This window comes from Dama dama, chromosome 1 (assembly GCF_033118175.1).
Source record: "Dama dama isolate Ldn47 chromosome 1, ASM3311817v1, whole genome shotgun sequence".
NCBI lineage: Eukaryota > Metazoa > Chordata > Mammalia > Artiodactyla > Cervidae > Dama > Dama dama.
In genome coordinates this window covers 80,034,716-80,058,336 of record NC_083681.1, presented here as the reverse complement: position 1 = coordinate 80,058,336, position 23,621 = coordinate 80,034,716, and the positions used below count along the sequence as shown (strand labels likewise).

Genomic DNA, 23,621 nt, shown 5'->3' with positions numbered 1-23,621 from the left:
GTTTATATACTTTCATATATAGTCTGTAATATAATCTAGGATGATGATTATAATAAAGATGACAAAGATGATGATCTAGATGGAGAAAACAATAATAGTTTTGTTTCTGAAATTTAGGAAAGCAGGAATCACAGCCCCATGGAAATAGTGCTGTCCCCTAAGTTCACATTATGTACCTTTTATGCTTCAAACAATTCCCCACTTACATTGTTACATAACATTGAGCAGCACTCCCCATGCAATAGGCAGGTCATTGTTGGGCATCCATTTTAAATACAGCAGTGGGTACATGTCACTATTTTTTTTTTTTTTTTTAGATTCTGCAAGTAAATGATATAATATGATATTTCTCTTTCTATGTCTGACCACACTCAATATGGCAATCTCTAGGTCCACCCATGTTGTTGCAAATGGAATCATCTTACCCTTTTTAACAGCTGAATAATAAACTGGGGAAAATTCTGAAAGAGATGGGAATACCAGACCACCTGACCTGCCTCTTGAGAAGTCTGTATGCAGGTCAAGAAGCAACAGTTAGAACTGGCCATGGAACAACAGACTGGTTCCAAATAGGAAAAGGAGTGTGTCAAGGCTGTATATTGTCACCCTGCTTATTTAACTTATATGCAGAGTACATCATGAGAAACGTAGGCTGGAGGAAGCACAAGCTGGAATCAAGATTGCCGGGAGAAATATCAATAACCTCAGGTATGCAGATGACACCACCCTTATGGCAGAAAGTGAATAAGAACTCAAGAATCTTCCCAACCCAGGGATTGAACCCAGGTCTCCCGCACTTCAGGGAGATTCTTAACCAGCTGAGCCACAAAGGTAGCCAAAGAATATTGAAGTGGGTAGCCTATCCCTTCTCCAGGAGTCTTCCTGACCCAGGAAGGGAACTGAGGTCTCCTGCATTACAGGCAGATTCTTTACCAACTGAACTATTAGGGAAGCCCAAATAGAAAATACAAGTTAAAAGGGAAAACATTTGAAAGTTGCATATATCAAATAAGAAGTATATAGAAAGATTATACAAATAACTCTCAAAGCCAACGGGAAGAAAAGAAGCAATCTAACATCAAATGTATGAGTTTTTTTTTCCTTCATTGGTGTATCATTGGTATTCAATATTGTGCTAGTTTCTATGGTATAATAAAGTGAATTAGCTATATGTATACATATGCCCCCTCCCTCTGAGCCCTGACATCCCATCATCTAGGTCACCGCAGAGCAATGAGTTGAGCTCCCTGTGGTTTAAAGCAGGTTCCCACTAGCTCTCTGGCCATCATCAAACAATCTACAAACAAGAAACGCTAGAGAGGGTATAGAGAAAAAGGAACCCTCTTGCACTGTTGGTGGAAACTTAAATTGATACAGCCACTGTGGAGACCAGTATCGAAGTTCCTTAAGAAACTAATACAGAACTGCCATTGACCCAAGAATCCCACTACTGGGCATGTACCCTGAGAAAACCGTAATTCAAAAAGACACATGCACCCCAATGCTCATTGCAGCATTATTTACAATAGCCAGGACATGGAAGTAATCTAAATGTCCACTAAATGTACAAAACTCTTAAATAGATATTTTACTAAAGTGGATAGCAGAAGTCAAATAATCACATAAAGGATAGTCACTGCCATTAGTCATTATCAAAATGCAAATAAAAACAAAACTGAGATTATGCTACACATGTATTTCAATTGTTAGAACTAAAATAAAACAAATTACAAAATAATATAATTCAAAATTGGTGTGTACATATATAACACTTGAATAGCTTTCACTGCATGAGCATCAAATTTCTAAACTATGTCTTATTAATCTTCATAAGAGTATAAATCTATTCCTACTTCCTATAGTTAAATCTAATATCTTTCTCCATTGTATTTTGTGAGTGTGTCTGAGTTTGTTTGTAGGGCGTGGTACAGAAAATACTGTTCTATTACCTGGTAGTCTCTGTATGAGAGTTGCCACAATTAACTTGAGGGCATCCTTGGCTGGGGAGACGATATAGTAACTTCTTGGAGTTCTAGTTTGTGACAAGTGAGGGCAGCTGATAGAAATGGGAGTCTGGGCTGGACAGATGGCAGCGCAGCTAGAAGTGTTCGCATCCTCTCTCCCAGTTCAGTGTGAGATTGTGACTAATGCTGATGTGAGGGGTCATGCCTGGAAGTTCAGGATTCTGGTTCCAGTTTGCACACCTAAAAAGGAGTGAGTGAGCATTCCCTTGTATCCTCCTGTCGTCTGGGAGGCCCTGAGGACTACCTGACCCATGTGGACCTAGAGATGGAAGGTCTGTATTGAAGACGACACAGCTGCCCCGACGGTCCTGGATTTCTCACCACAGAATACGTAGAGAAAAGCAAAATTCCCTGTAAGGCAGTGTATGTTTACATCTTTTTAGACCATCTTTATTTTATAAAAGTAATATATCAGTCATCATAAATCATTGCTTTACAATGCTTATATTTCTTAATAATTACAAAATACAGGAGGAGAGACGGAGAATTTAGAGAACGCGTGGTATAGACAGGTATGGTTTTGCTTGTTGTACCAAACTTCTTGAGTGGCATGCAGAAAGGTTTAGTTCAATTAGAAAGTAACCTGGGGAAGAAGCTGATCCCAAGAGTAAGAATAATTCCAATTTAAATAGCACTATTTGTTATGAAGATAGCAGATATTTTAGAGGGTGGTTAAGCATGGTATCAGATACTTGGTGTCAAAAATTACCTAACTACCAAAAAAAAAAACACAAAACGTTCACAGTTTCTATCAGCTTTTAACTCAAAAGCTCAATTAATAAAGGTAAGCATTGTATTTAACTTCAATCTAAACAGGTAAGCATGACTCATTTTTGTCCAATGTCGAATTTAGTTTTAAATGTACCTATTTATATGTAACATCAGACAAAAAACACTCATTTCAGAAAATTTAGCAAGGAAACTTTTGTTGTTATTCTTGTTTAATTTCAAAACCCTGATTCAGATAGCCTTTTTAATTTTCTGATGCACATTATTATCAAATAAAAAATTACAAAAGTACTTTATAATATAGTGGGCCACTATACCAAAGTTTACCAACCTCTGCATCACTATCATAATCATTAAAAAGCTAACCTTTATTAAGTGATTGCTGTGTGTTAAGTATGTATTTAAGAAGTTTGCATGTATTAAACCTGGGGATATCTCATTAAAATTAATTGTATATAACTAAGGAATAAGATAGTAATTGAACTTTATTAAAAGGATTTTGCATCCTGTTAATATAAAATACAGTTTGGTAAAAATAACTTTTATAGTAACTGAATCTGACAATATGAAAGAGATTTTGGTATGTTTTCATTTTAATCTTTAAAAACTTCAAATAAGGAATTCAGTTCAGTTTAGTTCAGTTGCTCAGTTGTGACTGACTCTTTGTGAACCCATGGACTACAGCACGTAAGGAATTAGATTTCTGGAGTCACCAATTTTAGACTTTTACTTCCTATCTTCAATTTGATTTTACAAACCTGCTTTCAATAGCACCACGTACATTTTAATGATAGATGATGTACTTGCTTATTATAATCCTCACACAGTGGAAAGTCCAGAAAAGCAAACATGAGTTATTTGGATAAAAACAAAAGTGACTATGTAAGCTGAATAATTTAGTGGCTCTTCTTTCTGAGTGTAGCAGTAGTACTCTCTAAAGGTTTCTGGAAGTTGGAAACCAACAATGCGAAATTTGAGAAGAAAAATTTTGATGAGATTGAGTTTATAAAATTAAGCATAACTTGGGTAGGATTTGAATAACTTTAATATTTCTTAATTTAAATATGATTTTACATTGATAATTCCACTTAAGATTCATAAAATTTTGCTCCATTTGACAAAGAAAAGCAATGTTAAGAATAAAAAAGATTTCAGTAAATTAAGAACACTGTATTTTTGATTGCAAGTTCTGTTTTTTGACTTATTTTGGCTGTTTTTTGAACCTGAGTTTCAGTATGATTTCAAATGTACTACCCTGTGTGAAAAAGTGAAAGTGTTAGTTGCTCAGTTATGTCCGATTCTTTGCGACCCCATGGATTGTAACCCACCAGGCTACTCTGTTTATGGAATTCTCCAGGCAAGAATACTGGAGTGGGTAGCCATTCCCTTCTCCAGGAAATCTTCTTGACCTAGGGATATTTAAATGTACTATCCTACTTGAACAGAAAGGAATAATTTAGATAGAAGTCCAAAAATTGAGAGAAGACCTTTTATCAAAAGAAGATACAATAAAATTAACAAACAAACCAACAAAAACCACTGACAGTAGTTTCTGAAGGCAGAGGTTAACTCATCAATGTAGGGCATGGTACATACTGGACTGAAAAGACTGAGAGCTCATTCAACAAGCAGTTTTAATCAGTATCCACGTATTACACGCTACATTGAACTAAATGGGTGAATAAACATGGATAAAGGTGTCAGGATAAGGTAGTGAAAAAAACAGGCACTGTTTCATAGTCTTATACACATAAAATCATATCTTAATAATGTCACCTATCAGACCCCCATTTCTGATCATTTTAAAGACTCAGTTAAAGCATTTTTATATTTCTTAAAATCACATTTTCATTGGGAAAATTCTATAATAATGAGTTCAGTTTAAATACCTTTTGATCCTTAATATATACTATATGTAAAATATAAATATATATAAGTAGTCTGAAATATTGCAGATGATAAAACAGACTCCTATTTAGCTTTCCTTTTCCTGCTGCTGCTGCTGCAGCTGCTAAGTCGCGTCAGTCGTGTCCGACTCTGTGCAACCCCAAAGACACAGCCCACCCGGCTCCCCCGTCCCCAGGGAAAAGGAACTCCTCGGGATGCTCAAGGTTTGGATGGACTGCTCCTTCCGCCCCACATGTGTGTCTACACTTCTGCAGCTGAAATGCTGACCCTCATCTTCACTTAAAACTGTTAGAATACAGATATAGGTTGTCTCTTCTTTGCAGTGGCTTTGTCTTTGTGAACTTTCAAATTAGTTAAGACATACCATGAAAGTTATGCATGATATACTGAAAACAATGATGTAATTTGTAACTTCTACAAGAGTGGGTGAAAAGAGTATAATTTCTAGACATACACACACTCTACAGAAGATACACTTGAACTGTACTGGTCTAAAAAGATTGATGATTCTTTCAACAAGCAATTTTAATCAGTATACAAGTACTACAGTCTACACTGAATTAAATAAGTAAATAAAACTGGAGGGTACAGGAGCTTGTTCTGAATTTTGGGTAGAAATCCTCACTTACATCTTGGGACTATTGTAAAGAAACAATCAAGTTGATTCATTTTAATTTATTCAATAAATTAAGAAATTGCTTTTGTGAGAAAATATACTATATACTCCATAGAAAGATGTATAGAATATCACAAGAAGCTTAAGATCTAGCTATAGCAAAGGACAAGTACTTAACAAAGATGGGAAACCTCAACTCAACATATTCACGTTCACATAAAAAAACATACACAAAAACGCAAAAAAAAAAAAAAAAAAAAAAAACCCACAAGAATTAATGAATTACATGGGGCCAGCAGAACAACAGCAATTATCCAGGATGTGAGTAAGTTAGGAAGATCTCAGAGATGAACTGTGGTGATATTTTGTTCATGCAGGAAGTGTGTGAGAGGTGAGCATTCTAGTTAGAACCCCTAGCTGGAACTTAAGTGCCAGATGTACCTACTTCTTATCTCTTGGGTGTTCCTGGACAGAAAGATCAGCTTAATGATTCTTTTCTCCAAGTTGGAAAATCTGAATTAAAAATTATGACTGCTGGAACTTCCCTGGTAGTCCAGTGGTTAAGTCTCCCTGATTCCACTGCAAGGGTCCAGATCTGATCCCTAGTCTGGGAACTAGGATCCTACATGCCATGTGGCCAAACTAAAACAAATACATGAATAAAAAGAGAAATTAGATATTAAAAAAAAATCTATGACTGTTGCTTTCATAGACGTTACATTGAAGTACACTCTTTTAAAAGATAAATCGTATCCCATAATACTCAATGGTCAGCTCATTAATTTGGTTTTATAGTAAATGAGCTGAATATGTGTAATGTCAAAGACAAACAAGATTTAGAAATACCACTGGAAGATCATCATTTTAAAAATTAACTATCTTTATCCCCAAAACAATTTTAAGTGGCTTACAAAATATTTACAGGAATAATATTAATTTTGAATTGATAATAATGGAAAACAGAATAGAGAGGTGAAAATAGCATGTCAGTTGAAAACATGAAATCATTGTTACAACTGAACATAATTTTCAATTTGAATTTTTAAATGTTCAGATGAATAGCAAAACTGCAATCACGCATCTTCAGAATCAAAGCAATAAAATAATATATGGTAGAGAAAACAGAGACTGAAGTTTTTTATTTCAGATAGGTTTAATGATAAATAAAGGTAGGGAGGCGGGAGGGGAGATCGGGATGGGGAACACATGTAAATCCATGGCTGATTCATGTCAATGTATGGCAAAAACCACTACAATATTGTTAAGTAATTAGCCTCCAACTAATAAAAATAAATGAAAAAAAAAAAAAAAAAGGTATACTTCTCTGTACTTCTAGAGCACCTGGCATTATAAGTTTGGTTTTTATAGGGAAATGAAAAGTAAGAAGACATATAATCTAGTTTATACACAAAAAACAAGAGTCAATAAAAATGAAATGACAGTGCCTCTGATTGAATCATTCCCACAGATGAAATATGAAGAGATGGAAGCAAACAACAACATGTCCACAGTCAGCCAATTTGCACTACTGGGGTTTTCTGATCTTCCAAACCTACAAGGGTTATTATTTGGGGTGTTCACCATCACTTACACCATTATTTTAATTGGAAATGGCCTCTTAATAATAATAACTTAGATTGACCCAGCTCTGCAGAAACCCATGTATTTTTTCCTGGCAAATTTTTCCTCCTTGGAAATCTGTTACGTGTCCATCACTCTCCCTAGGATCCTGGTGAACCTTTGGACTCAAGACAGGAGCATTTCTGTGCTGGCCTGTGCTGCCCAAATGTGCTTCTTCCTTGTACTGGCAGCTACTGAGTGCTTCCTCCTGGCGGTGATGGCCTACGACCGCTGTGTGGCCATCTGTGACCCCCTGCACTACCCCCTGGTCATGACCCCAAAGACGTGCCTCCAGCTGGCTGTGGGCTCCTGGGCCAGCGGAATCCCAGTGCAGATAGGGCAAACGTGGTGGATCTTCACTCTGCGTTTCTGTCATTCTAACCAGATCATCCACTTCTTCCGTGACGGGCCCCCCATTCTGAAGCTGGCCTGCGGGGACACTTCTGTGCAAGAGCTGGCAGTCTATGCAGTAGCTCTGTTGTTTGTGGGCGTACCTTTTATGTTGATCCTTGCTTCTTACAGCACAATCATCTGCACCATTCTGAGGCTGCCAGCAGCCAGAGGGCGAGCCAAAGCCTTCTCCACGTGTGCGTCTCACCTGTTGGTTGTGCTTTTATTCTTTGGATCTGCTGCCATTGCCTACTTAAGGCCCGAATCCAGACACTCTGCAGGAACGGACAGGCTGCTCTCTCTCTTCTACACCACAGTGACTCCTCTGTTCAATCCCGTGATATACAGCCTTCGGAACAAGGATGTGATTGCCGCACTGAGAAAATTATTACTGAAAAAGTAGTGTGATGAGTTTATTTTAAAATGCTTTAAATACTGGCCACAGGGTTATCAGAGAAAATTTTTAAAAATCTCCACATTTCCCAGTTTAGAAGTTAACCATTTCTTTTTATACTGTATTTTTCAATTCAGTTCAGTTCAGTCACGCAGTCATATCCAACTCTGCGACCCCATGGACTGCAGCACGCCAGGCCTCCCTGTCCATCACCAACTCCCAGAGTTTACTCAAACTCATGTCCATTGAGTCGGTGATGCCATCCAACCATTTCATCCTCTGTCATCCCCTTCTCCTGCCTTCAATCTTTCCCAGCATCAGGGTTTTTTCCTATGAGTCAGTTCTTCACATCAGGTGGCCAAAGTATTGGAGTTTCAGCTTCAGCATCAGTCCTTCCAATGAATATTCATGACTGATTTCCTTTAGGAAGGACTGGTTGGATTTCCTTGCAGTCCAAGGGACTCTCAAGAGTCTTCTCCAGCACCACACAGATCAGCCATGATTATTCCTATATCCCTCCCCCACACCATCCCTCCAGGTCATCACCTGAGACTGGGCTCCCTGCGCTACACAGCAACTTCCCACCATCTAACTCCTGATTGTGTAAATATGTTGATGCTACTGTTCCATTTATCTCACTCTCTCCCACTGCCACTTTGTAACTCCATTCCCTATATCTGTGTCTCCATTCCTTTCCTGCAAAGGTTCATCAGTATCATTTTTTTTTACATTACATATGTGTGTATTACTTACTAAAGAAGGTTTTACAAAATCGTGAAACACTGCTGTCCCAGAAGTTCGATCACTGGTTTTCAATCTTCTCTACCAGATGTAAAGCAAGTCATTTAGCTATTATTTTTTCCTTTCATTATTTTAAAAAACAAAATTAAAATGAGTATGAAGCTTATTTAAAAGCACATGGCTCTTACACTGTTGGTGGGAATGCAAACTAGTACAGCCACTATGGAGAACAGTGTGGAGATTTCTTAAAAAACTGGAAATAGAACTGCCATATGACCCAGCAATCCCACTTCTGGGCATACACACTGAGGAAACCAGATCTGAAAGAGACACATGTACCCCAATGTTCATCGCAGCACTGTTTATAATAGCCAGGACATGGAAGCAACCTAGATGCCCATCAGCAGATGAATGGATAAGGAAGCTGTGGTACATATACACCATGGAACATTACTCAGCCATTAAAAAGAATTCATCTGAATCAGTCCTAACGAGATGGATGAAACTGGAGCCCATTATACAGAGTGAAGTAAGCCAGAAAGATAAAGAACATTACAGCATACTAACATATATATATGGAATTTAGAAAGATGGTAACGATAACCCTATATGCAAAACAGAAAAAGAGACACAGAAATACAGAACAGACTTTTGAACTCTGTGGGAGAAGGTGAGGGTGGGATGTTTCAAAAGAACAGCATCTATACTATCTATGGTGAAACAGATCACCAGCCCAGGTGGGATGCATGAGACAAGTGCTCGGGCCTGGTGCACTGGGAAGACCCAGAGGAATTGGGTGGAGAGGGAGGTGGGAGGGGGAATCGGGATGGGGAATACGTGTAAATCTATGGCTGATTCATATCAATGTATGACAAAAAAAAAAATAAATAAAATAAAGGGATAAACAAAACAAACAAAAAAGCCAGGAAAATAAAAGCTTTCTTAATATTTTCAAAAAAAAAAAAAAAAAAAAGCACATGGCTAGCTACACCATCCCACCAGAAGTATTGCTGTGTGAAATTAAAAAAAAAAAAAAAAAAAAAAAACTTTTATTGCACAGGCTTGAATACAATTCTAAAGGAGAAAATACACATTCATGTTTCACAGTGTTTGGTGGTGGTAGATTGTACCTCTTTAGTGACTTTTCAGCTGGTGCAGAAGCTCTTTTGTGGTAGGAAATGTTGTTCAGAAGTCCAAGTTTTAATATTTTAATGTGTGTGCTATGATTGAGCACTTTGATGTTTAAAGGGTGCTTTCCTCTGCTATGTATGTATTCAACACACCTTCATCTGATGTATGAACCTCTATGAATATAATCAGCTATGACTACAGAAACATCTCATTAGTACTTTGCAAGAATTTAATATAATGATGGTGTCAAAGGGAGAGTACTAAAAGAGGTCTTATTTTAAAGAAAAGAATTGCATGCTTCTGTAGGTGTGGATTTCATAATTAAGAGCATTTTTTTTGCACAAATATCTACTATTTTAAAAAATGTTTTATTTTGTCATCCAGTTTGTTGCTACTTCTATACAATTTTAACATTAAAAAGCATTGTTGAACATGCAGACTTTGCAGATTTTATTTGGAATTTGGCTTACAAAGAATATGACCATGTCATCATTATTTGAAATAATGGTAAAATCAGAGTAGGGAAAACTATTTCCACAGCTTATGATTCACTTCAGTTCAGTTCAGTCGCTCAGTCACGTCTGGCTCTTTGAGACCCCATGTCCTGCAGCACGCCAGGCCTCCCTGTCCATCACCAACTCCCAGAGTTTACCCAAACTCATGTCCATCGAGTCTATGATGCCATCCAACCATCTCATCTTCTGTCGTCCCCTTCTCCTCCTGGCTTCCATCTTTCCCAGCATCAGGGTCTTCTCCAATGAGTCAGTTCTTCACATCAGGTGGCCAAAGTACTGGAGTTTCAGCTTCAGCATCAGTCCTTCCAATGAACACCCAGGACTGATCTCCTTCAGGATGGACTGGTTGGACCTCCTTGCAGTCCAAGGGGCTCCCAAGTCTTCTCCAGCACCACAGTTCAAAAGCATCAATTCTTCAGCGCTCAGCTTTCTTTATGGTCCAGTTCTGACATCCATACATGACCACTGGAAAAACCATAGCTTTGACTAGACAGAGCTTTGTCAGCAAAGTAGTGTCTCTGCTTTCTAATATGCTGTCTAGGTTGGTCATAACTTTTCTTCCAAGGAGCAAGTGTCTTAATTTCATCACTTCTAATTTCATCACTAACTTTCCTTCTTTCCATAGCACATCCCTCTTACACATCACTGATGACTGATGGAAAATGTAATGTCAGTTGTTACTTCTCATCTTTCATTTCTAATTTTATTGACTTGAGTCTTCTCTTTGTTTTTCTTGGTGAATCTGACTGAATGTTCATCAACTTCATATTCTTAAAGAGCCGGCTTTTAGTTTCACTGACCTTTGCTATTATTTTCTTTATATTTTTCATTTATTTGTGCTCTGATCTTTATGTTTTGGCTCCTTCTATTAACTTCGGGTTTTGTTTATTCTTTCTCTAATTGCTTTAGGTGTAATGTAAGGTTGTTGATTTGTGATTTTTCCTGTTTCCTGGGGTAAGATTGTACTGTCATAAGCTTCTTTCTTAGAACTGCTTTTACTGAGCACCTTAGGTTTTGAATTATCGTGTTTTTGTTGTCATTTGTCTCTAGGTATTTTTTGATTTCCTCTTTGTTTTCTTCAGTGATATTGGTTGTTTAGTCACATATAGTTTAGCCTCCATATGTTTGTGTTTTTTACAGCTTTATCTTGTAATGGATTTCTCATATTGTCATTGGAAACAGATGCTTGTTATTATTTCAATTTTTAAAAATTTACCAAGTCTTGGTTTGTGATCCATGAAATGATCTATTGTGGAAAATGTTCCATGTTTACTTGAGATGAATGTGTATTCTGCTTCTTTCAGATGGAATGTCCTACAAATATCAAATCTATCTGGTCTATTGTGTCATTTAAGAATAGGTTTACTTATTAATTTTCTGCCTGGGTGATCCGTCCATTGGTGTAATTTGAGTGCTAAAGTTCCCCACTATTATTGTGTTACTGCTAATTTCCCCTTTTATAGATATTAGTATTTGCCTTATATATTGAAGTGTTCCTGTGTTGAGTGCATATATATTTATAATTATTATGTCTTCTTCATGGATTGATCCCGTGGTCATTGTATAATGTCTTTCCTTGTGTCTTTTAACATTCTTTATTTTAAAGTCTATCTTATCTGATAAAAGTATTGCTTTTCCAGCTTTCTTTTGATTTTCATTTGCATGGAATATCTTCTTACTTTCCCTCATTTTCAGTCTGTATGTGTCTCTAGGTCTGAAGTGGGTTTCTTTGTATATATCTTCTTGATAAGACTTAATTTGTTGAAATTCTTTGTTCAATTTTTATTAGATTGTTTGTTTTCTTACTGTCTGTGTGGACTCTTCATATACTTTGGCTACATGTTCTTTGTCAGATATATATAGTTTTCAAGCATTTTCCCTCAATATTTGAATATGCATGTACTTATATATATATTCAAAAGCTTGCTTCTCTGATTTATTTTTGCACACTGCTCCACTTATCTCTTGCTACATAAACTGCATTTCAAAACTAGATAACTTGAGAATGACCACTGACCATGTGTGCTCAATCATGTCTGACTCTTTGTGACCCCATGGATGGTAGCCTGCCAGGCTCCTCTGCCCAAAGTTCCCAGGCAAGAATACTTGGGTGGGTTGCCATTTTCTACTCCAGGGGCTCTTCTGGACCTAGGGATCAAACTCACATCTTCTGTTAGGCAGTCAGATTCTTTCCTACTGAGCCACCTGGGAAACCCTTGAATATACATGCATTTATATATCTTCAAATGCTTGTTTCTCTGATTTATTTTTGCACACTGTTCTAGTTATCTCTTCCTACCTATACTGTATTTCAAAACTAAATCACTTAAGAGAATGACCACCGACTCCTTATTTTGTTCTTTCTAGTGTTTACTGAGGTTGCATGAAATATTCAGTGGAAAGATTGGCTAGGTTTCAAGTTCTTTAATTATTGACACTTGATGAGAATGTTTAGAAAGATGAACCCAAATTCTCCCCTTTCAGTTCATGTAATCTCAGAATGTGCCACACTGTTTAATCAGATGGCTAGTTGTAATAGTAATTCATGGCTTTCACATATTGTCTTCTTCAAGACAAGACCCAGAAGTGACTTACAATATTTCTGCTAATGTTGTTGGTCAAAACAGATGAAGTATGGCAAAAATTCAAAGAACTATAAATATGCAATATAGATGAACCTTGAAAATATTTCAATGAAGACAAGAAGGCTGATGAAAAGAATAACAAAAAAAAAAAAAAGAAAAACAAGCAAGCAAAAAAAACAAACAAAAAAGCATGTTGCATAATTCTGTTTAAAAGGAGGCCAAGAATTGGAAAGCAAAGAATCAGAAAGTAAATTAGTAGTTGCCAGGGATCAGGGAGGAAGGAAGGGAAAGTGACAGCTAATAAATATGGATTTCTTATTGTAATGATGAAAATGTTGTGGCAGAAAATACTGGTGACAACCTAAGAACCTTAAAAATATAGTAAAAACAAAGAACTGTATACATTAGAAGGGTGAATTCTATGAGGTACACATTGCATTTCTGTAAAAAAGAAAACATGAACCAAGTGTGGTAATATCCTTAAATGAAATGTGAAGAGACTCTAAAACACTATGAACAAATCTATCAAAACAGAAATAATGGAGGGAGGATCTTTTTGAGTTTCAGTAGGTTTACTCTTTACCTAAAGAAGGATGAAACCATTTCAGGGTAACTGTGAAGCACATCATACAAAAAAAAAAAACTAAATTGCAGTTTTCTCTTTACCATAGATCAATTTGATGACATTAGTGAAGCATGAAAATTCAGCCTGTGCTAAGTGGCTTCTGAATTCTCAGGAGAAAACACAGCAGCAGAAACATAATTAATGAAATGTTTGCGTCAGATCAAAGCAGGGGGCAGTGGCCCAGGGATTTAAGTCCCGACGTACCTGGTAAAATAAGAGGCCATCTGCCTTTTGTTCAGCTAGCTAAGACCTGCTCACCTCAGGTAGGTTTCCAGTTCCTAACTCAAAGAATATAGAAGAAAATACTTAACATTTTGAGGGAAAAAAAATTGTAAATGAACCATATTGTGCCTGCCTCTTCATTAAAATCTGAAATCAATGACTAGGCATATTTCAATCTCAGAATCACAAGAATCTGAACTGGTTAATATCCATAATGCAACTGTTTATTTATTTTATTTTGCTGTTTCTTCACAGGAAATATTTACTCTTTTTATCATTGGAAAAATGTATACATGAATTTAAAATATCTTTTGCTTTATTAAAACAGAGTAGGTACTGCAATAAAAATAAAAAATGAACAAATTCATCTCTATGTGAACCACATGCCATGTTTACTTAGGTCTGAGGGGAAAAAAAGTTCATTGCTTCCATTCTATTCTTATAAACATTAAAATGTATACACATACACACATATAACAAAGAGGAAAGTCTATGCATTTTAGAAACATTATTGTCCCTCATCTTATTTCCACTTTAGTAACTAACAGGCCATTTAAAATCTAAAATGATGCGAATCATACAATAAATTCTGTTGTTTTCACTTCCTTTTAGCTCTTTTTTTCCACTTGTTAAGAGATTTACCTTTTGACAGCTACCTCTCCACAAAGAGGTAATTAGCATTGTAGGGAAGCAAGAATACATTTCTAGAAAATCAGGTCAATAATACTTAATTCATGTCTAAGCAAATACTGAACATAACATAAACTAAAACCAGGAATATAATTATTTTTTATTACTAGCCATTGATATACTCACTGTTTCTCGAACTAAGTCAAATTCTCTGAAACCAATCATTCTTTTTTGAGAAACGTAAAAATTGTTATTGTTTTTGTATCTAAGTGACTATTTTCAGCCATCATAGATGCTCAGTCCTATGTCTTACAGTTTGGTCTCTCTAACACTGGTGTCTCTTCTAGGTTTTTCTCAAGAGGTAAAGAGTTAAATTTCCCTAAATCTACTCCCTGGGATGAAGAAACTAACACTCAGAGAAGAGCTTACAGAAAGTAAAAAACCTCATGAATGACATCTAGATTTACATCCAATTTCTCAAAGGTCTTTCTCAGGTACATTTTTATTATTGCAGAATAGTCATGCCTCTTTAAAGAGTGGGTGCATGACTGAATAATTTTCTAAGTATAAAAAGACACTTACAGAGAAGATATTCTATCTTTTGACATTTTGTAGATGCCAAAAAGTGTTACACATACAAGTATCATTTTCTTGATCATTTTCTCCAAAAGTTTACACAAGAACAAAGAAGAATGGACACGGGGAATTGCTCCTCCTTAACTGAATTCATTTTCCTGGGAATTACGGATAACACTGAGAACAAAGTGATTCTATTTACCATGTTTCTCCTTGTTTATCTCGTTACTCTTCTGGCAAATCTCGGAATGATAACCCTGATTCGGATGGATCCCCAGCTGCACACACCTATGTACTTCTTCCTCAGCCACCTCTCCTTCTGTGACCTCAGCATTTCCACAGCCGTCGGCCCCAAGATGCTGGTGGACATATTTGCTAAGAACAGATCGATTCCCTTCTATGGCTGTGCCCTGCAATTACTGGTGCTCTATACCTTTATAGATTCTGAGTGTCTCCTGCTGGCAGTGATGGCCTATGACCGGTACAAGGCCATCAGCAGCCCCTTGCTCTATGCGGTCAGCAAGTCCAGCAGGCTGTGCTCCCTGCTCATGGCGGGGGTTTACCTGGTGAGCATAGCAGAGACTTTGATACACTTGACATTAGCCTTCCGCTTGTGTTTCTGTGGGTCAAATGAGATTAATCACTTTTTTTGTGATGTTGCTCCTCTTCTATTGCTATCTTGCTCAGATACACAGGTCAATGAGTTACTGATATTTACTGTTTTTGGCTTCATTGAACTGAGTACAATTTCAGGAGTTCTTGTCTCTTATTGTTATATTATCCTATCAGTCTTGAAGATCCACTCTGCCAAAGGGGGAATCAAAGCTTTCTCTACCTGCATCTCTCACCTAACTTCTGTGGCAATTTTCCAGGGAACAATGTTCTTCATGTATTTCAGGTCAAGTTCTTCCTACTCTCTAGATGAAGACAAAATGACCTCTTTGTTTTACACCCTTGTGATTCCCATGTTAAACCCTCTGATTTACAGCCTAAGGAATAAGGATGTGAAACAAACCCTGAAAAAATTGAAGAATAAGTGGTTTTAAAAATTTATATTTTGTGTATGTGCACACATACACATCCATACATAAATGGTGATTGTTGATTTATTAAAATTAAATAGTAGGTTACATGAGAAACATAATTTCTATTTTAAGTATATTGCTATTTCCCCCACCTGTCATGCTGCTTTATATTTCCCAAATTTGTATATGGCATCAATTTCTGGAAAAAACTTTTCTGACTTTTTCAATATATTAATTTTGTTCAGTTTTTAGTCAAGCACTGTTTAAATTGCACTAAGATATATAGTGCATTTTGTTAATTGATCTTTGAGCTTTTCAGTTCTTTATGTATTACAATACATCTTGTAGTTTAAATACAATTAAATATAAGCTAGTATTAATAATGTATTAACTAAATAGTCAAGTAATTCATAATAAGCCTGAAATTCATCATAAGATAACACATAGTGGTCTATTATTCAAAAGTAAAAATATCTAAAACCAGTCTAAAGAAAAGGCATTTTTGGATATTCAGTCAAATCAGAAAAGGATTCAATTTGGGAGATGAAAAAATAGCAGGCAGAGGATGTGACAGTTACTCAGATCTTGAAGTGTACAAGTCCATGCCTGTTAGAAGAAGTCATGTTGGCTACAACATGGAAGAACCATGAGGAGCATATGCTAAGTGAAATAATTCATACAGAGGAAGACAAGTACTGTACGGGTCTCACAAACACGTAGAATCCAACTGATCAATCACACAGAACTAGAGAATAGATTGGATATTGCTATGGGCTGAACAGTGGGAGCAATGGGTGATGCTGATCAAAGTTTACAAACTTTCTGTTACTCAATGAATAAGTTCTGGGGGTCTAATGTGCACTGTGACTCTAGTTAAAATTGTGTATTGTAAGACTGACATTTGCTGAGAGAGTAGTTCTTAAAGGTTTTCATGGTATGCACACTCAATATGATAACTATGTAAATTGATGAATGTGTTAACTAACTTTATTGTAGTAGTTATTTCACAATGTACACATATATTAAATCTTCATGCCCTATATCATAAGCATGTTGTCAATTTTATCTGAATACAGTTTGAAAAAAAAGAGTAAAAGAAGTTAAGGGACAGTGGACAGAATCATAGTAAAGTACATAATTGTGCTTCATTATCAGCTGTAGATTCTTCTGTGACTCTCTGCATACCAATTTCCTTCCCATTTTCCTTACTCTTAGCTCTGGTTAAATACACCTCTTTGTCTCTTTGTTGTTCACAAAAAACCACCTATTTAAAAGATTACTTTATATCACCCTGTTTATCAGAATTCTTTGCTTTTGAGCATTGCATTATATAAACAAAGCACTACATGTTTTCTGGAAGATCAAATAAACAAATATATAATAAACTAAAAATAGAAAACAACACTTTTTCACTGCTAATTATATGTCAGTAGTGCAAAATTAAATGAGGGTTTGATAAGTAGCTTACAAATGTATATCAGAATATAGTTAACATATTGAACACATATCCACATGCTTGTTTGGACGGTCCATAAAATGGCTTTGAACATTAAGATAATATACTATAAGTTCAGTTCAGTTCAGTCACTCAGTCGTGTCCAACTCTTTGCAACCCCATGAATCGCAGCACACCAGGCCTCCCTGTCCATCACTAGCTCCCCGAGTTTACTCAAACTCATGTCCATCGAGTCGGTGATGCAATCCAGCCATCTCATCCTCTGTCACCCCCTTCTCCTCCTGCCCCCAATCCCTCCCAGCATCAGGGTCTTTTCCAATGAGTCAACTCTTCATATGAGTTGGCCAAAGTATTGGAGTTTCAGCTTCAACATCAGTCCTTCCAATGAATATTCAGGACTGATTTCCTTTAGGATGGACTGATTGGAACTCCTTGCAGTCCAAGAGACTCTCAAGAGTCTTCTCCAATGCCACAGTTCAAAAGCACCCATTTTTCAGCACTCAGCTTTCTTCACAGTCCAACTCTCACATCCATACATGACCACTGGAAAAACCATAGCCTTGACTAGATGGACCTTTGTTGGCAAAGAAATGTCTCTGCTTTTTAATATGCTATCTCGGTTGGTCATAACTTTACTTCCAAGGAGTAAACATCTTTTAATTTCATGGTTGCAATCACCATCTGCAGTGATTTTGGAGCCCCCCAAAATAAAATCTGACACTGTTTCCACTGTTTCCCCATCTATTTCCCATGAGTGATAAGACATTCCTATTAATTTCACTAGAAAGAATAAGCTCTAAGTTCTTGCTAGTTGACTATTTCATCTGCTTTTGATCTGGTTTCCTGAAGGCTAAAGCACTAAATTAGTTTGTTAAGAAAGCTAGGATGGGACCATGTATTTAAAATACCATAATGTACTGAAAGAGGCATATTATCCATTGCAATTATAAAATTAAAAACCTCTGATGGTCTTCAATTTTCTTGCTGCCATTGTAAAATGTTCTTATGTGACAATATTTCAGAATGGAAAAATAAAGCCTATATAATTCCTCTGTTGTTCAGGGTGGTATTTGTAAAGCACTATGCCATGTTAAGAAAAATTATCGTAGTGAAAAAATTAGGATAATTCTTGCATAATATGAAAGACTTAAATATGTGTGCTCCTGGCATACTTTGTCAATTCACTCAGACTTGTTTTGACTTGTTGCTTATGAGCAGCAAAATGGCAGCAAATATAGTCAGAAATATAGTTAAAATAGGGTGTCAGTGGACTACCATTAATTCAGAGATTAATAAACATGGATCTAATTAATCCATCTTCATATATATGATCAGTTTTATGTCAGCATCTAAAGACTAATTCAACATGAATACTAGCCCATTTCATTGTATCTAGTGAGGAATATGTAAATAAAAGAAAATTTTTAGCCCATTAAATGGAATTCCTAAAATAGAACTGATTGATTCAGTTAATTGTAGGCTTGCTCTCCTCAAATTGAAGAAATTAATGAGAAATTACGGAAATTTTCTTTTTTTAGATAATTTCTAACTCAGATAGGAATTTGGGCAAAATGTTTCTTCTTTCTTGATAGTAATCTGTGAAAAAATGGGAACAATTTATCAAAAACTTTATTCTAGCCTGTAAATTTCAGTATTCTTCATTCTTTACCATTTTAATGTCTTCACATCACATTATCCTTATACATGCACAAATGACTCATGGAAAATATTGTGCAAATGCAATTTATCAATGACATATGTAATATTTTAATACTACAGTCAAATTCCTGTATCTTGACCTCTTTCTTCATCCTTGCCACTGAAATTCTTTAGCATAAACATAGCAATCACCAACTCAATGGCATGAGTTTGAGCAAACTCTGGGAGTTGAGGATGGACAGGGAAGTCTGGCGTGCTGCCGTCCATGGGGTCACAAAGAGTCAGACACGACTGAGAGACTGGACTGAACTGAAACATGGCAAAGAAATGTTAGATTTGGTAAATGTCTAATGCAGAGGACAGACACACTCATACTTGTACAAGTATACTCGTTACAGGTAGAAAAGCAGTAATGGTCAACACACCAGTAAGTAGGAGGATCTGGGTTAAAGCTAGAGGCAGAAATATTTAACCACCCTGGATGTCTTTCTCTTTAGTTAGAATCATGCTATGAACCACACAGGAACACCACTCTAAATACCTCATTCTTGCTTTCTATCCCTCAGATCACCCTGTATAGAAGAGGGATTTAAGCTATATTACCTCTAAGGCTCTTTTCAGGTGATATGATCTGCCTCTATAAACTATGGCTTTACTGTAGCATAAATCCATCTATATCAATGGAAAGAATATGAAAAAAAAGAAAAAAGAGTCACTTTACATTCAGTCAAAGAACTGATCTGAACATATAAGCGGGTATCTCAGTTGGTAAAGAATCCGCTTGCAGTTCAGGAGACCCCAGTTCAATTCCCGGGTCGGGAAGATCACCTGGAGAAGAGATAGGCTATCCATTTCAGTATTTTAGGGCTTCCCTTGTGTCTCAGTTGGTAAAGAACCTGCCTGCAATGAGGGAGACGTGGGTTTGATCCCTGGGTTGAGAAGATTCCCTGGAGAAGGGAATGGCTACCCACTCCAGTATTCTGCCTGGAGAATTCCATGGACTGTATGGTACATGGGGTTGCAAAGAGTTGGACACGACTGAGTGAGTTTCACTCACTCACTCAATCTGAATTGTCAGTTACATGAAGCCATGAAGACAGTGTGAGTTTTAGTAGGCCAAAAACTTTTAAAAACAGCTGTTTTACATGCCCTGTTATCCAAGTTCAACATCTCATGGACTCCTTATGAGAGGGTAACAGGCAGGAAGGCTAGGGATCCCCAAGCAGAGGAAATAAACTACAAGTGGCAGATGCTTTTTGTTTGTTTGTTTTGTCTGTTCCTTCTCTATACAAAATTAAAAGAAGGTTTGTTTTAAATTCTGTGTTGTCAGGAAGACCCCTGGTTCAGCCTGGGCTTAACTTTTCTCAAACCTTGAACTGATAATGGCTCAACATATCCGTCTGTCTTAGTCATGGAAATGTTCTCTTAAGCTATGCTAATGAAGCTATGTATTTGTTTGGAAATCTGCCTTTCTTTAGGGTTCATGTCAATTGTTTTATGGTTGGGGATGACTCACCTTGCATCCCGTGCTGTCTCAAAATGCATGTCGTGGGAGAGAGGGCTGATGCAACTCTCTCAGTTTTGAGGTGATTCTTTAACAGATATATAACTCCTTGCTAAAAGCTAGCAAGTGGGGCACTCTTTCTGCCCCCTTATGGAGTCTATGTCAGAGCTTCCTCCATCCCTTTATACATTAATAAAACTTTATGACACAAAAACTTCAAGTGATCAAGCCTCCTCTCTGACTCCAGATCAAAACCCTCTCCTCTGGAGGTCACGAATCCTGGAGTAGCTCATGGCCCCAGACAGGAAACTTTCACTTATAGAAGTGGATAGATATCCAACTTTATTAGTGCTGAAGTAAACAGAAGTGAAATAAAATGTTAAGAGTTGTGTTGAAATTTACCAAATGGCAAAAGTACTTGTTTACATACCAAATAGTAAACAAGTGTCTACTACTGTTGAGGATGTGAAACAACTGGTTTTTATGCCTTGACAGTAGATTGAGATTTGACACTGCACTTGGTAAAATTCTATGTCTGAATCTCATATAGCTGGACACATAAATGTCCTAGGACCAAAAATATTATTCCTAGAAGTATGTCCAAGAGTACAGAGTGAATATGCACCCAAAAAACATGTATAGAAATGTTGTATTAATTACAGTAGTGTAATACCAAAAGCAACTCATTTCTTTTAACATGTTAGATCAAGACTTGACATACTTTTCTTAAAGTACTTAATAGTGTATATTTTAGGGTTTGTAGACCATAAAATCTTGGTACATAAAAACTGTTTTGTCCTCTATCACAAAAGCAGCCATCCATAATACATGAATAAATGGTGTGTCACAGCTCCAATAAAACTTAACAGGTCAAGTTTACTGACTCCTGCTTTAGATTAGACAAATGAGTTTATGATAAGTTTGTATGCTGGAAAAGTACACAGCAATGAGAAAGAATAACTTCATACAAGAGCAGGGGAAAACTACACAAACATAATCTTGAGTGAAATGTGTCAGACATAAAAGTGTAAAATCTGTATGGTCTCAATACTATGTACCATAAAAATAAACAAACTCACATATCATATGGAAAATCAATTTCTGATGGATGTAGGGACAGTTTCTGAGACTCTAGTAATTTTTCTTTTTTTAATTAGGTTCTGGGTGCAAGAATTTTTCTATTTTTGAAAGATTTTTTGCAGTCTACATTTTTAGATGGAAATTTTTTCTGTATGTATATTATACTTTAAAATCACCCTCTTTATTGTTTTCTCTATGAGATTGCAAAAAACATTTATATTTATTTTTAAGTCTAAAATTTTCTTATATAAAATGATTGTTCATATAGATTTATGATGAAGAAGGAATTCATAGGGCCTGGCCTCCATCGTAGGCCTGTCCATGCTGATCATGCTCGGCCACCTCTCCAATGGACTCTGAACTCTGAGTTTAATGTCTATGGAAACGACAACAGAAAGATAAGACCCGCCCCCCCACCCCTAGCCCCCCGCCCCGGACACGGGAACCTTGAAGATCGTATCCAGGTTACTCCTCGCCTAAGAGAACACATACACTAATCACCCCTTCCTCCAGACAGGCCATAAATTTTTCTGTACCTATCGGAGTGTAACTTTGGATTTATTGATTATTGGCTAACTGTTTAACTGTCTGAGCACATGGCACATGAATGATGGGGTTATTGGGATTGTATTTACCCTTCCTTAGTTTATGTAAGTCTCAAGGAATTTGGGCTGGTGGGTTTGGACACGTACACATGGGGTAGAAAAGGTTTTCACAAATGCTGGTCAGGGCCCTTGGCTAAGAGCAGACTCTGCCTTGGGTCGGCCGGTGTAATAAACTGCCCTCCACGATCTGCATTGTCCTTCTGAGTGAGTTTGTTTCCCTGAACGCGTGGCTACAACAATGAAACTGAGGTGGAGCATAATCACCAGAGCATCTCAGGACATCCTCCATCTCCGTATCACTGAAAGCGCTGCCTTGCTTGTAGGACAGCACTGCATTCGTCCACCCCCTGACCCTCCCGGTCACTCTCTCAGCAGCGGGGAGCGCTCCTGGACTTTGTATTGGACCATGCAGTGAGCTCTCTGTCATTCTACTCAAGGTTGGAGGAACTGACCATTATATTCTGAAAAAGGTCATCTTTGGGTAGTGTTGGCTGACATAAAATTGTTTTCATGTCAGCAGAGGCACCAGGAAAAACCTAAATAATGACCATTTTTTCCCTCATTTGTATCTGAAGCATACATTTTCTCCTTAAGAAGCTTTTTGATTACTTAAAATCTCCATTTTTAATGAAGCACCAATCCCATTGGGAGCTATTTTAGGTTACCCACCTTGCAATTAATAATGTAGCTACCCAAACTCAGGTTTAAATTGTTATATGGGGGAAGATAGAAAGGATGTTAGTTCACGTGCTTTTGAGGAGCAGGCCTGTTAAAAAATTAACACTTGCTTCTGGCTGAACAAAATATAACCCAAGGGATTTTTGCATCCCTGAAGACAGGGATGTACCTGAGGGAAAAATTAATTTAGATAGGAGTAGAATTAGGGGATTGAGAACAACTGCACATACACCATATGTGTAACAGAGAAGTAAATAATGATAGAAAAACACTTTTGAAACATAGTTTCTTGATTCTGTGTGTATGTGTGTGTGTGTGCATGCTCAGTCATGTCCGACTCTTTGCAACCACTGGATTGTAGCCTGCCAGGCTCCTCTGTCCATGGAGTTTTCCAGGCAAGAATACTGGAGTGGGGTGCCATTTCCTCCTCTGGGGGTCTTCCTGACCCAGGGATCGAACATATGTCTCCTGAGTCTCCTGCATTGGTAGTTGGATTCTTTACCACTGAGCCACCTGGGAGCCCTTCTTAATTTTAGTCGAAAATTATTAGCAATTATACTGTGGTTTGAGATTTGCCTCAATGAAAACTCCACAGGTTACAGGTGACATTTTAGTGTTGAGTTCCTCATAGGCAAGAATGAAAATGACATATACAAAGGCATTTTTAAAAATTGACATTAAGAATCACTTTTACAAAATTATATATGTACTACATTTATGGATTTTAGCATAAATAATTTCTCAGATTTATAAGGAAAAAAGTAGAAAAACAAACAAACAAAAAAATTGAAAAGAACTGAGAAAATACCCAAACCGATAAGAAATCCTGTGTATTTCACAAATGAGAATTCAGATGAAACAGAAAATTAGTTATGATCAGTATTTAATTTCAGTCCATTAACATTTAG

At 36.9% G+C, this 23,621-nt stretch overlaps 2 protein-coding genes and 1 pseudogene across 2 annotated transcripts in view; all 3 read left to right on the top strand.

Annotated features, from left to right (window-relative positions):
* LOC133056503 (olfactory receptor 5W2-like) overlaps positions 1 to 23,621 on the top strand; it is a 51,433-nt gene that overhangs the window by 12,129 nt on the left and 15,683 nt on the right. The window lies entirely within an intron of this gene.
* Positions 6,746 to 7,690, top strand: LOC133056498 (olfactory receptor 10AG1-like; annotated as a pseudogene).
* Positions 14,817 to 15,797, top strand: LOC133056481 (olfactory receptor 5W2-like). The gene has a single exon (XM_061141824.1). It carries the CDS (start codon positions 14,823 to 14,825, stop codon positions 15,750 to 15,752), a length of 930 nt encoding a protein of 309 aa, XP_060997807.1. The 5' UTR covers positions 14,817 to 14,822; the 3' UTR covers positions 15,753 to 15,797.